Source organism: Diadema antillarum, unplaced genomic scaffold (assembly GCF_040938485.1).
Source record: "Diadema antillarum isolate AM-2024a unplaced genomic scaffold, OU_Dant_1.0 seq00001146_RagTag, whole genome shotgun sequence".
Classification (NCBI taxonomy): Eukaryota; Metazoa; Echinodermata; class Echinoidea; order Diadematoida; family Diadematidae; genus Diadema; species Diadema antillarum.
This window is the reverse complement of record NW_027271958.1, coordinates 279614-292586: the sequence shown is the minus strand read 5'-3', so window position 1 is coordinate 292586 and position 12973 is coordinate 279614. Positions and strand designations below refer to the sequence as shown.

The window sequence follows — 12973 nt, the reverse complement described above, 5'->3', positions numbered from 1 at the left end:
ACCTTCAGTTGCAATGGCAAGTATATATATATTTTTTTTTCAAAAGAATGATTTTCACAATAATTGATGTCACTGTTTTGTCATCTCATCTGCATATCTTGTTAATATCTGGACAGTTGAAAAATGAAATAAGATGCAATATTGAATTGACCTGAATTGAATTGAATGTTGTGACGTCACACCTTTGAGGATTCTTTTGAGTCCTCCGTCGAACCAGAGTATTTGCTGCTGCCCGTACCGAGTGGCCACGGCACCCCAGTTTCCCTGCTCCACGTTGAAGAAATAGCGGATGGAAACGTTCTGCTGCAAGGAGCCATCTAAGGAGAACGTCTCACGGGGATCGGCCGGGAGAGACGACAGTCTCGCTTCCCTGGTTTGAGGGTGCGAAGCTGTGAAAACTATTCGGGATCCCACGTTATCGTCAACTACATTTGAAAATAGGAAACAGTATTATAAATTATTTGCCGCCCATGGTTCAGGACACCATTTACCGCGAACATAAGAGCAAACAACAACACCAACAACAAAAATCGCAACAACAGATAATGGGTCTGGCGCTCTGAGTATCGCAAGTTCACCTTCCACCCACTCTTACAAATTACAAAAACATAAACTTGTGCGGGGATTCTGCTGCCGGGGGGGGGGGGGGGGGGGGACTAGGAGGTTGCCCTGCGTTTCTTATGAAAACTCTTATGAATTATTGTAGGACTCATGGAGCAAGATCTTGAAACTGCCCCAATCTGATGATGTCAAGAATCCTTCATAAAGTTTGTTTGGAGGAAGCTAGGTCCAATTCGTTTTTGTGTAAAGTTCTTTACAAAACCTACATAACCAGATTTATGTGGTACACTGTATTGACAGACGAAGAATCACTGTTTATTCTTCTGAACATTAACCCTTGAAACCGTATTCCCACTTTCCTGTGGACTTATATCACTTGATAATCTAAAGCCCCCTTTCCACTATGCCGTTCTCGCTACGATTTGACACTTTTCTCAGATCGGGAAGGATCGGGTAAAACCTTAGCCGATCTGTACGATGTTAGAACGCTCTAAGTACGCTGCAGTTACGACTACCACGTGCTTGCTTCGCTCTTACTACGATGATCGGGAATGGGGCATTACGATCTCTGCCGCTGCAGCTATACGCTTTAGAACGATGTACATTGTAGCTACGCTGTCGGTGCGATGTTGCCGATGTTATCCGATCGATGCACGCTGTATCTACGCTCTGAACGATCTATACGATCTTATCACGCTGTCATCCCGTTCAGAGAGCTGAAAAGTGCCCGATGTGCCCCGATTCGACTGTCAATCTGCAGTCAGTCAACTTTTTAGCATGCAGAACCGAAGAAATATACTGTGGACCTCGAAGAGGCTCCTCAACTCACGGTTCTTTTGCAGCAATGCATTGTTATAAACAAAGACGTGCTAATTTTTCCAAGGTTTTTTCTTGATGTCCTTGCTTTTATAGTCCGTCTTCCTCCAGTTGTAGATGATTTCATATTCTTCAAAATTCTGCTATGTCCTCTTCCTCCTCTTTAAGCATCATGTGCAGTCTCTCTTTTTCTTCATCTCTTCTCCTTCTTCGAAAATTTGAGCTCCTTCTTCTTCATGTTCTGCCCCGACAAGTGTAGCGACAATGCCCTCCTCCTCCTCAACAGTTCTGCCTCTCGATCTCCTTGATCTTCTTCTGGCAGACATTTTTGTGTAAAGCCCCCGTTCCACTATGCCGTTCTCGCTACGATTTGACAATATTCTCAGGTCGGGAAGGATCGGGTAAAACCTGAGCCGATCTGGACACAGTACGATGTTAGAACGCTCTAAGTACGCTGCAGTTACGACAACCAAGTGCTTGCTACGCTCTTACTACGATGATCGGGAATTAGACATTGCGATCTCTGCCGCTGCCGGTACGCTTTAGAACGATGTAGCTACGCCTGTTAGTGCGATGTTGCCGATGTTATCCGATCAATGCACGCTGTATCTACGCTCTGAACGATCTATACGATCTTATCACGCTGTTACCCCGTTCAGAGAGCTGAAAAGTGCCCGATGTGCCCCGATGTACCCCGATTCGACTGTGGGTCAGCAGTCAGTCAACTTATTAGCATGCAGAACCGAAGAAATATACTGTGGACCTCGAAGATTCATTCTTCTTTTTTTACTTTTGATTTTCAAAGTTGTTGTTGCTTCGTTATTCTCACTACTCTTTCTTCATCAGCGAGCCCGTGCTTCTGTGGCTCCAGTGCCCTGGTTATGACCCACCATTTCCCTCTCCTCTCCCCTCCTCCCCCCCCCCTTGTCCACCTCGGACTTACTACCTTCTTCACTACTATATCTTTCTATCCTCTCATCAATTTTTTCCTTACAAGAGAGCCGCCATATGTTTGTTAATGTGCGTCCGTATGTGTGCATGTATGTGTGTATTACTCTGTCTGTCTTTTTTTTTTTGCTACCGCTTAGGGAAATTTGTTGTTGTTTTTTGCAATTATATATTTTTCTCTATGAGGGGACTGCATTCTAATACTACAAGCTCTGCTTTTTAGCAGTCCCTTCCATTTCCTGTATCTCTTTTACAATGTTATTCTGTTCATCGCATTGTGGTACTGGTTTCATGACGTCTGTGTATATGAGCGTTTCTTTGTATTTTTTTTTATAATTTGTTTGTTGAAAGTGAAATAAATCAACTTGAACTTGAACTTTAAGAGCCTCCTCAACTCACGGTTCTTTTGCAGCAATGCATTGTATAAACAAAGACGTGCTGATTTTTCAAAGGATTTTTCTTGATGTCCTTGCTTTTATAGTCCGTCTTCCTCCAGTTGTAGATGATTTCATATTCTTCAAAAATCTGCTATGTCCTCTTCCTCCTCTTTCAGCATCACGTGCAGTCTCTCTTTCTTCGCCTTTTGGGTAGCTGCTTCGCTGCTTTCTTTTCTTCTTTTTCTTCATCTCTTCTTCTTCTTCGAAAATTACAGCTAAAATTACTTCCCGTTCTTGTGCCGATGTTACTACGCTCAGAAAGACCTTGTTACGCTCATCCCGCAGCGTTTACGCCGTCATTACGCTCTCCCCGCTGCGTTTACGCTGTCACTACGCTCTCCCCGCTTGCCGTACGATTAAAAATATGTCAATTTTGATCGGGGAGATCGGGAAGAAATTTTGAACCGGTTCAAAATTTCTTCCCGATCTGAAAAACTGCCCGCTCCAACCCCGACCTCCACACGCTGCTGCTACGATGCTTCCGATCCCCGTACGCTTTTGCCGCTCTCTCCCGATCTGCTAGATCGGGACAGATCGGGGTCCAAATCGTGATAGTGGAACGGGGGCTTAAGTTTTCTTCCCGTTCTTGTGCCGATGTTACTACGCTCACAAAGACCTTGTTACGCTCATACCGCTGCGTTTACGCTGTCACTACGCTCTCCCCGCTTGCCGTACGATTAAGAATAAGTCAATTTTGATCGGGGAGATCGGAAAGAAATTTTGAACAGGTTCAAAATTTCTTCCCGATCTGAAAAAATGCCCGCTCCAACCCCGACCTCCACACGCTGCTGCTACGATGCTTCCGATCCCCGTACGCTTTTGCCGCTCTCTCCCGATCTCCTAGATCGGGACAGATCGGGGTCCAGATCGTGAAAGCGGAACGGGGGCTTAAAATAAAGCCCATCCCCAAAACAAATCTCCGTAGCTAACCTAACTAACCTTCTTAACTATAAACTAAGGCATCCGCACAAGAACACACATTAACACACTCACATATACACACATTTACACGCACACACACATGCACACACACATACACATACATGGTATGACCTACGAAGTCTTTTACACACCTATCTCATAAGAGATAAGAAATCCCTGTCCCTGTCCCTCGAAGTCAGATGTAAAGCGAACCGTGAGGAAGCGAGATGTGGACTGTATTGTGACGTCACCACTCGGCGTTTCCAATCCACAAAATCGACCCGATTCAACAGAGTCGCTGGCTTCAGGTCCATCATAAAATCGCAAGGAATTGAGTCTGAAATAATTATCGATACACATAGTTAGGAAAAGGCAAGAGATACAATCCCGGCGTTTATATACAGGTTTGGTGTTAATTCGTGTGTGTGTGTGTGATTTTTTTTCATACAATCTGCAGCAGGAATATGATAGTTTATACAGAAAATTTTTAAATTGAATTTAATTAATCCAGGGGGCCTATAAAGTATTGGGATGCTAGTAGTCAGTTCCTGTGTTCCCACTACATACGTTTCAATACTTGGAATCATAATATGAATGACAGTTGGCGCCATGTTGTGCAAGGCAAGCGAAGTCATTTGATCGTAGGGGCACAATCAGATGCCGGTAGGCCTAATGATGTTATCAAGAAAGTTTATTTGAGAATAAAATCTATTTGAATGTCAAAATTTAGCCGTATTAGCATACTATGATATCACATGATCTTCGTTCATTTATATACTCCGACGAAGCAGTATTCACGATATATTGCTTCTCGGAGAACATTTCACTGACAGCTTTCTCTTTTGGAGTCATCCGTGTAAAGTCTTTTCCTGGGACCTGTACCATGGCATCTTGTTACATCGGCCTATTTCGTTTTCTTCATTCATGTATATCCATTCAAAAATGTTAAGCTTCCTAGAAGACAAGTAACTCAGAATGTTACGATTTGTCTAATGTTTTGATTTGATCCGAGTGGCAAAAGAAAGAAGAACGAAAGAAAGAAAGAAAGTTATAAGGGTGACACTAAATTAAGTGGACTTTATTGCTGCCTCGGAAGTCAACCTACGTGCAGTTTTCACCAGTTTCCGGTATGTCAAGATGAAAAAACCGGATCCTTATCCGGGTGCCCTCCGAACCCCGGATCACCCATGTGCAGTTCTGAGACGGTGGATACCAACTTGGATAATTCGGAGATCGGATAGTTCCAGCTCCTGCCTCCACTACGTAGCTACACGTTTCTGCAGTAGCGTCAATCTGTAACCTGAAATATGAATGAAAACAAGAGTACAACGAATTAAATCTGCGGTTGTATTCGCGGTCATTGAAAAAAAAATACAAAAGAGATGGCGCATGTTAATCTATATAATGAATGGAGAAAACCTAACACTCCGACTACATGATGGATTAAATTGCATTGGAAACGTATACGAAATGTTAGTGTGTGCTAGTTTGCTTTACTTGTGTGTTCTTCATTCAACCAGAAAGTCGTTCGGAAGCTGTCACATCAATAAAAGCATTGCACATCATCTTAATATCCATCAAATTTAAGAAGAGCAGGACATAACTAATGACTTTCCTTGTCTGTGCAACAATGTTATTTGTACCATTGCATTTCGGGTATTGCTTACGAACAAAACACCCCTGAACAAACAGGAAATGTTTGGCCATTACCGCAATGATCTGATATGCGGTTTGATTCTCCTTAGTTGCTACATAAGTGATCGCTGGTACAGTGTTATAGGGTCAGACCACTTTTCATGCCATTTCCGGCATCTGGTTTGAGGTCAGGTGCTATCAATCCAATGTCATAGTGGCAATATCCGTTTGACAGATAGCCAGGAAATTCATCAACAAAGGAAACGGAATAAAACTCGAAGAAAACGCCCACAAGATTTATTAAAAACGTGAGACATGTCGCAATGGAGGGAGAACACATCGTTCACCGGTACAGGTGGTAAAAAGATGTAGAACTAGAGTCGCAGGTGGTTTAGACTGTAATAACAGGTGATTCTAACTTTATCGTCACATCAGCTGTAATGGGGAGTGCGTGCAGCTCTTCACTATTTACATGAGGATGTTAAATTGATGCGAATCCTGCTGTACCTGTACGATTGTGTTAGCGTGATTTGTGTCGCAGACACGTAGCACAAATGAGATTATTCTCGTATCCATTTTCTAGTTGTTTTTATTCTTGTTATGTGTTAAGGAATATAAACATATGGTTCAATAACACCAGTAAGCTTTTACATGCATTGTAATTGCGATGGTCAAGATAACATACCCCCTCCCCCAAGAATTGGACCTTTTTCATATAGCATAAAATGGTACTTTTCATGGAAGCAAATTCTAAATTCCAATGACTTACACACAAAGGGCTGAAGATATTCTCACTTTAATCTCACTAGAGCCTACTTAAATAAGTGTTCAACTTAATAATACAAACATACATGCATAAGAACACACACACATACGCACACACACTCGTAGTGGTTAGATACGAAGTCTGCTGTACAAAAGTAATAACATTCGTTCGTTCGTTCGTTCGTATTTATTCTACTTCTCAAATCAAATCAAAATAAATGACATAGTTGTAACAAATCTAAACATAACAGAGCCAAATGACAAAGGAGCGATACCAAAGCGCAGTTCATACTGCATGCATAACAAAATCATTGTAAAGCATTTATGGTTCCATATAAAATTAATAATGCAGAAAAAGACAGTGCATTTGATTCAACAAGGAAGCAGGAGACCGTCATCATAAGCATGGCTTGACTGGGCTGATGGCTCAGGTCTCAATGTTAGATTTAGACCGAAGAAGCTACAAAGTGTCAGTTGAGCTAATTCTTACTTTATTGTTATGTTCATCGTTCGTATCGATTTGTTTGTCATTTCATTATCATATTTGCGTCTAGGGCCCCGTTCATAGTGTGACTAATCTACAATGAAACATTGCAACTAAAATGATATCAAGTATAAGAAGTAATGTATACGGGGATGTGAAAACGGAAGAACGCACAAGAAAAAAGTGGAAGCCTTACATTAGACCGTTAGACCATCTGGAACTCCCCTTCACTGTCACTGTCTATTTTTCAGTATATGCATCTTAACATGGCAAGTGTTACTATGTAATCTCTCAACTTACCCATGTGACTCTTTTTTTTCGTCGATGACTCAACGTTTGCCTTCTTTAACTCCTTTAGTATATGACTTTTGTCTTCTCTAAAGTTCATCACTGTAAACACTTCCAGACCCGTTTTCTAATTGTGTCATTGACAAGACATCTTGTTCAAACAAGGTGTTGATAGAAATCATTGTGATTCCTCATCTATCGTGTTTATGACGATGAACCATTTTGTCTTTTCATGTCAAAACTAAATGCCTTGTATATCGGAGCTCCAAATTATAATGTAATTGGGCTTTCACCTTGCAGTGCGTTTGAGAGTGGTTACAAGTATTTTGGTGAGGAAGGCGAAGACTGTTTATAATATTTTTTTTTTCGCAAGATGACTATGTTGTAAACAAATAAATTAAACAAGTTAGGTTCAAACACTCAATTCGTCTCTAAGGTCTTGTAATCGAATCGAAACATTTTATAAAAGTAATTTTAGTTTCGAGGTAGTTTTAAACTCTTACTAATCAAATTGATCATCCGTGTTTTTACTTTACTGGTTTTCCCTGCTGGTCCGAAAAAAAAAAATCACTTTAAATAGAGAAAAACAGTGGACGCTTTGATAATGAGGGACATTATATTATCTCTTGGTGATTCATTTATCGCATCAGTATCTCACTGCCGTCCGTTTTACCTCTACAAAGTCAGCCCACAAAAATCAAATGTCGAGGCAGTACTCACACTGTGGAGAGACTCCAAAGGAGAGAGATTACAGTCCAGTGGATCAACGCCATCTCACCATCGACGCAGTGACATACTCAGCCCTTCCCAGTCTGTACAGGTTTCTTCATACACGTCTTCAAGGTTGACAGATGACAACTATTCGGGAGAAAATTCATTTAAGCCGCATCACAGCAATTTGACATTAGCAAGTTATTGCCCACGTTTTATATTTCCACGATGTTCGCGGCTAATGTTTGTTTGTTTGTTTGTTTGTTTGCTTGCTTTGTTTGCCCTTATTCTGCTTCCCAACTCAAAACAAAGTAAACTTACATAGTTTTTGTTATCATCAGTGTCATTATTAATATTTATTTCGCAAAAAAAAAATGAAAAGAATCAAGCACAAAAGTAGACTATATATAGAAAGGAGCATAAAAAGAAAACAGTCTTACGTAACACTACAGCATAGTTATTACAAAATATAGATGGTTGTATAAATCACTAAAGGCAGTAGGACATCGTCAACATAAGCATTTGTTTTTATTGTTCTTGGCTGATCTGTTGATATAATCTAATTTCTCTTTTCATATAAACCCATGGGGTTTAATTATGGAAAATTTGAATACTTTGTTTTTCTAAATTTGGATTTGCCTGCAGGAAAAGCGTTTCAAGTGATATCATGGATTTTTTTCCATCGATGCCGATAGGGACATTGTGTGTAAGAAATATGTGTAATATCTATTTATTTAGTGGGTTTTTTTTTGGGGGGGGGGGGGAGATGCTAATGCTCCTTGCATGATTCTCAACATTAGGAGATACTGGAATATGATTTGACAGATTGAAAAATATGTAGACTGGCCTATAATATGAATATATATATATATATATATAGAGAGAGAGAGAGAGAGAGAGAGAGAGAGAGAGAGTTATATATTTATACATACAGACACACATAATTATACCTAGGACGGAACAAAAGATATGGTGTATAAAATTCTCATTTTTTCGGGGGGGGGGGTGTCAATGCCGCTTTATTATTCATCAGCATTATAGAGACACTGGAATAATATGTTTTGTCAGATTGCACAGTGTCCTCACATTTATACACGCACGCACGCACACACACACACACAATTATATACATACATATCTATATACATACAGCGTGTCCCACAAAAAATGGCAGTCTAAACGAGTACAATTTGAAAATTACCTAATCATATTGTATATAATGTTAGGCCAAGTAAAAAAAGAAAGCAGTTTCTCGTCCGGGTGTTTTGAGCAAGGCGATGAGGGAGGTCCTTACTATTTGATATCTTACTATTTTTTTCGAGGATTGTCAAAATGAAAGTAATATGTGTTTCTCGTCCGGTAATTCTGAGAAAGGTAATGAGAGAGGGCTTTACTATTTTCTATATATTCAATTTATGAAATGAAATATCACTCTGTTAGCTGTGTTATGAGAGACCAGGTCCAAAGTGTATGTCTTGCCTGCACTCTGTGCATTTTCAAACAATTATGTACCATACTTGAAATGAAACTTCATGCATGCAGAAATACATTTGCTTTTTCTTGCCACTACAGATATCAAGGGAAAATGACCATCTTAATACTGGTATTTAGTGTTGTAATGGCATTTCTGATACCAGTGTACTTGCAATTCTGATGTATTGTGCTATTAATAGAAACAGGTATAAAACATGTCTTTAACAAATGTACGACTGAAATAAATTCCATGATATTCAAAACACTGCTTTATTTATCATTGGTGTTTGTGACTTTTTGTGTCCACACAGCTGGTAATGTATCTGCATCTCTTCACAGTACAATTGTAGCACATTCAACTGGAAACTGGCTTGTACAATTGCAGATGGATGTAAAAATGATACTGATATGACATTATAGCATTAAACATTTAAAGATGTTTCTTCATGTTCTAAAAAGACATTTGATAATCACTCATCATTGTACAGTACAATTATTGTACAGTCTTTTCATTTCACTATGTTCTATTTACCTTGTTCTCTGTTATCAAAAGAAGTGAAATATATGTTTAATATGTCGAAAAATGAAATAAACTTTGAATTGAATTGAATTGAATCATTTGGACGATGAATGATTGTATACCACACTATGACAGGTGATACGACTCACGGCCGTGTCCGTGAATTTACATCGTAAAGAAAAGTATCCCGCAGAAATACGAGACAAACCAGAATCCGTGGAAAAGTTATTTATATTGTAGATACACCCATTTAATAATTCTACATTTGCTGGAAAAGCGCATTCATTTTCTCTTCAAAATAGAACAATACATCGCCGGCAGATGCAACGTTACAGAGCAGAGTGTACGGGCCTCTACACATTCGAATGTGTTCATGCGTGCGTGCAGACAGCCGACAGACCAGGGGATGGGGACCCTGACAGCTACAGCTAGAGACACGCATACGCGGCCGGCACGGCCACTGCACTGGTACCGTACCTTCCGACACTGCACACACATGCACATAGTCACAATGACATGAAAATGTATACAAACTCGATACAATCCTCACAAACATTTGTACAGTACAATTCATCCGCTTAAAATATGAGAAACGGGGAAAAATACGAACAATGCGCGAAATATGCGTGGAATATGATATCAGCGATTGTTCGCAAAACTGTTGCCGCTATTGCGTTCACGACGTACCGAGTACGCTGTACATCACAGCCCACACTCGCCCGCGCGCGCCCAGCCAACTACAGTTCGACTGCTTTTATCGGTCATTCCTTCTTGCCGAGCTCGCAGTGTGAAATGCATGCGTTATTACATACGCATTACGGAAGCTACAGCTATACTACAGCTAAGTAGAGGACGCAAGGCGTAATTAGAAATGAGACATCACGATTGGTAGGTGAATTGTCGAAAAATAGTAAATATCAAAAAAGTCGACGATGCGGCAACTGAAAATCGATGCGGGCGGGGAGCGGGCTGGGACGAGAATTATGAATTTCTTGGTATTTTCAGCGCCATTTTGAAAATAGTAAATAGTAAAAAAATCGATGCGGCGGCCAAAATCGATGCGCGCGAGGACGAGAAACTGGTTTCTTTTTTTACTTGGCCTTATAATCGTATAAACTAGCATTCATTTTATGCAACTGGCTTACGTTTTATGCGATGTAGTCCATTGAACACAAAGATATGAGCCTTCTTTCAGCACTCATCAGAAAACCTCTCAATCCAAGTTTCGTTATTACGTTGAATAAAGTATGTAGTCAAATTACGTCTTCATTCATTCTTATTTTATCTCCTTTTTAGATTTTGGACCCACAACTTGCGGGCCCATACTAAAAAAAAAAATGAAGGTTTAAGAAAACTGGCATGACATCTTTGGTATGTTATGAGATGTGTCCTGGTCAAGATGATAACCTACACAGGTCAGAATTTGAGACCCCTGTTTCAACAAAATGCATCTCTCTATTGTTCGTCATGTTTTGCTGAACGCACAGTCGTAAATATGCAAGAATTTCTATTCATCAGAGGTGGATGAATGAATAATTATTCCCCAAGTCCTGAACAAAAGAAAATCCTTGCAGATTTATGCCCGTTGCTGAAAGTGAATAGATATAATTTGCACCACTTGAATAGATAACAAATCTTGTTAGCTGAACCTGACTACACGTACTACTTAATACAAAACTTGGAGAGGTTTCCTAATGTGTAATGAAAAAATGCTCATATCTGTGTGGTTATTGGACCATATCACAAAAATTTCATCCAGTTGTAGAAAATGACTTGTAGTTTACGGGTGTAAACAATGGTAAAGATATAATTAATATAATGTTGTGATTTCAATATTGTACCCATCCAGAGTGTCATTAGCATTTTTGTGGGACACGCTGTATATACATAAAGAGACAAATAACAGGAGACAATGGACCTTTTTTTCATAACATTGTAATCACAGGCAAAAAGTTGGTATTCCTTCGGACGGAAGAGGCGTAGATTTAGTCTATGTTTATTTCTGTAGAGGGTTTTTGTGTCAGTTACGACTATATAGACATATCCGATATTTCTTTTCTTTTTTTTTGGGGGGGGGTGGGGGGGGTGGGTGGGAGGAGATGGTTTGTGATTGCTTATGTTGTTCTTCTTGACGTAAAACATGAATGCGTTCATGGAGGTATGGAGTCTTAGTGTCATATTTGAACGTTGACAGTCGTCAATCATCTATCATAAATTTACAACCAGTCCATTTGAATGTAAAGAAAATTGTTATACATCTGCTGTAAAAAGCAAGGATAAATATTATAAATAACAATTGATGCAGCCCATGCACAATAACCACAACACGTTGTTTGGAACAATACCAACAACGAATGCAAACAGAGGCCAAGTGCGATTTTTATGGGAGACCACTGTTATAAGTTATACACATTACGAACACAATACTCACGCAACGCCAAGTAATCAGCTTTGGTCCACACAGTGACGATATTTCCAACGAACAATTGATTCACTTCAAAAGTCTTCTGTCGCGTCTGCCTCAAATTATCTAGAAATATGATATGTGATGTATACGTCAGTTCATCTTGTAAAATATGGATAACGTTCCCGAGTATTCCACACTTGAACCCACTGGTGTTCCTTAACTAACTTGTGGTCCGATCAAATTTTGCCTGCCTCGAGTTGAACGTGCTTTAGACTGGTTTCCTTGTTGCCTCATATACCACCCAGTGAGTGACGTTTCTGGCCGCAGCTTCCCACACTCAAATTCAAGGATCAAAGGTCAGGTATATGATATATCTAGACCCGCTTAGCTCCCCGTGACGTGCCCAGCAAAGATCAAACATTTGGTTTCCGCTGGGAACCACGTGTTTCCACAAATTAACCCAGGCTGAACGGCATATTTACAGAGGTTTCCAGTCGGCCTAACTGTGCCTGCTATTAGGAGCAGGTGAGGTAAATTGATATACACGTATTTCAATAATATAATAATTGTTCATGCTAGCTATTCCATGTTTGTGTTGGCGTTTTGCCATTAGGAGTTAAATTTGCCTCATTTTCAGCTTTCTCTCCACTTTTACTTGCTCAGTAGAAATAAAACCTCGCAACTCAGCCATAATCCCCTATTGATGACATTTAGAGCCGTTTATACTTCTTCCACACTGGCCTCATGAATGGATGGTTTAACTTTGTCGTCCACCGTTACGCGGAATAATGCTTTACTCTTTTTCTTGGAAGCGCAACGACGTACTCTCACAGTTGAACATTTTCGAATACATATTATGATATTATATCTTATGATTAGGTGTGTACTTTTTCATAAAGATACCATTAAGATATGAATATTTAATACGATGATTTTGGTGTTCTATTGATAAATTGTGGGATCGTTCAGGGTCAAATATAGGAAATTAGTGATTAATCTTACGCTAC

The 12973-nt window shown here is 39.8% G+C and overlaps 1 protein-coding gene across 1 annotated transcript in view; it reads right to left on the bottom strand.

The window, feature by feature from the left end:
- LOC139744204 (low-density lipoprotein receptor-related protein 6-like) overlaps positions 1-12228 on the bottom strand; it is a 38746-nt gene extending 26518 nt beyond the window's left edge. Inside the window, exons 1-5 of the mRNA XM_071654655.1 lie at positions 11991-12228; positions 7576-7713; positions 4789-4983; positions 3836-4020; positions 183-425 (exon numbers count right to left, since the gene is read on the bottom strand). Coding sequence (XP_071510756.1) covers positions 183-425; positions 3836-4020; positions 4789-4983; positions 7576-7628 — 676 coding nt within the window. The 5' untranslated portion in view covers positions 7629-7713; positions 11991-12228. The remainder of the gene's footprint in view (positions 1-182; positions 426-3835; positions 4021-4788; positions 4984-7575; positions 7714-11990) is intronic.
- Between the last annotated feature and the right edge of the window lie 745 nt (positions 12229-12973).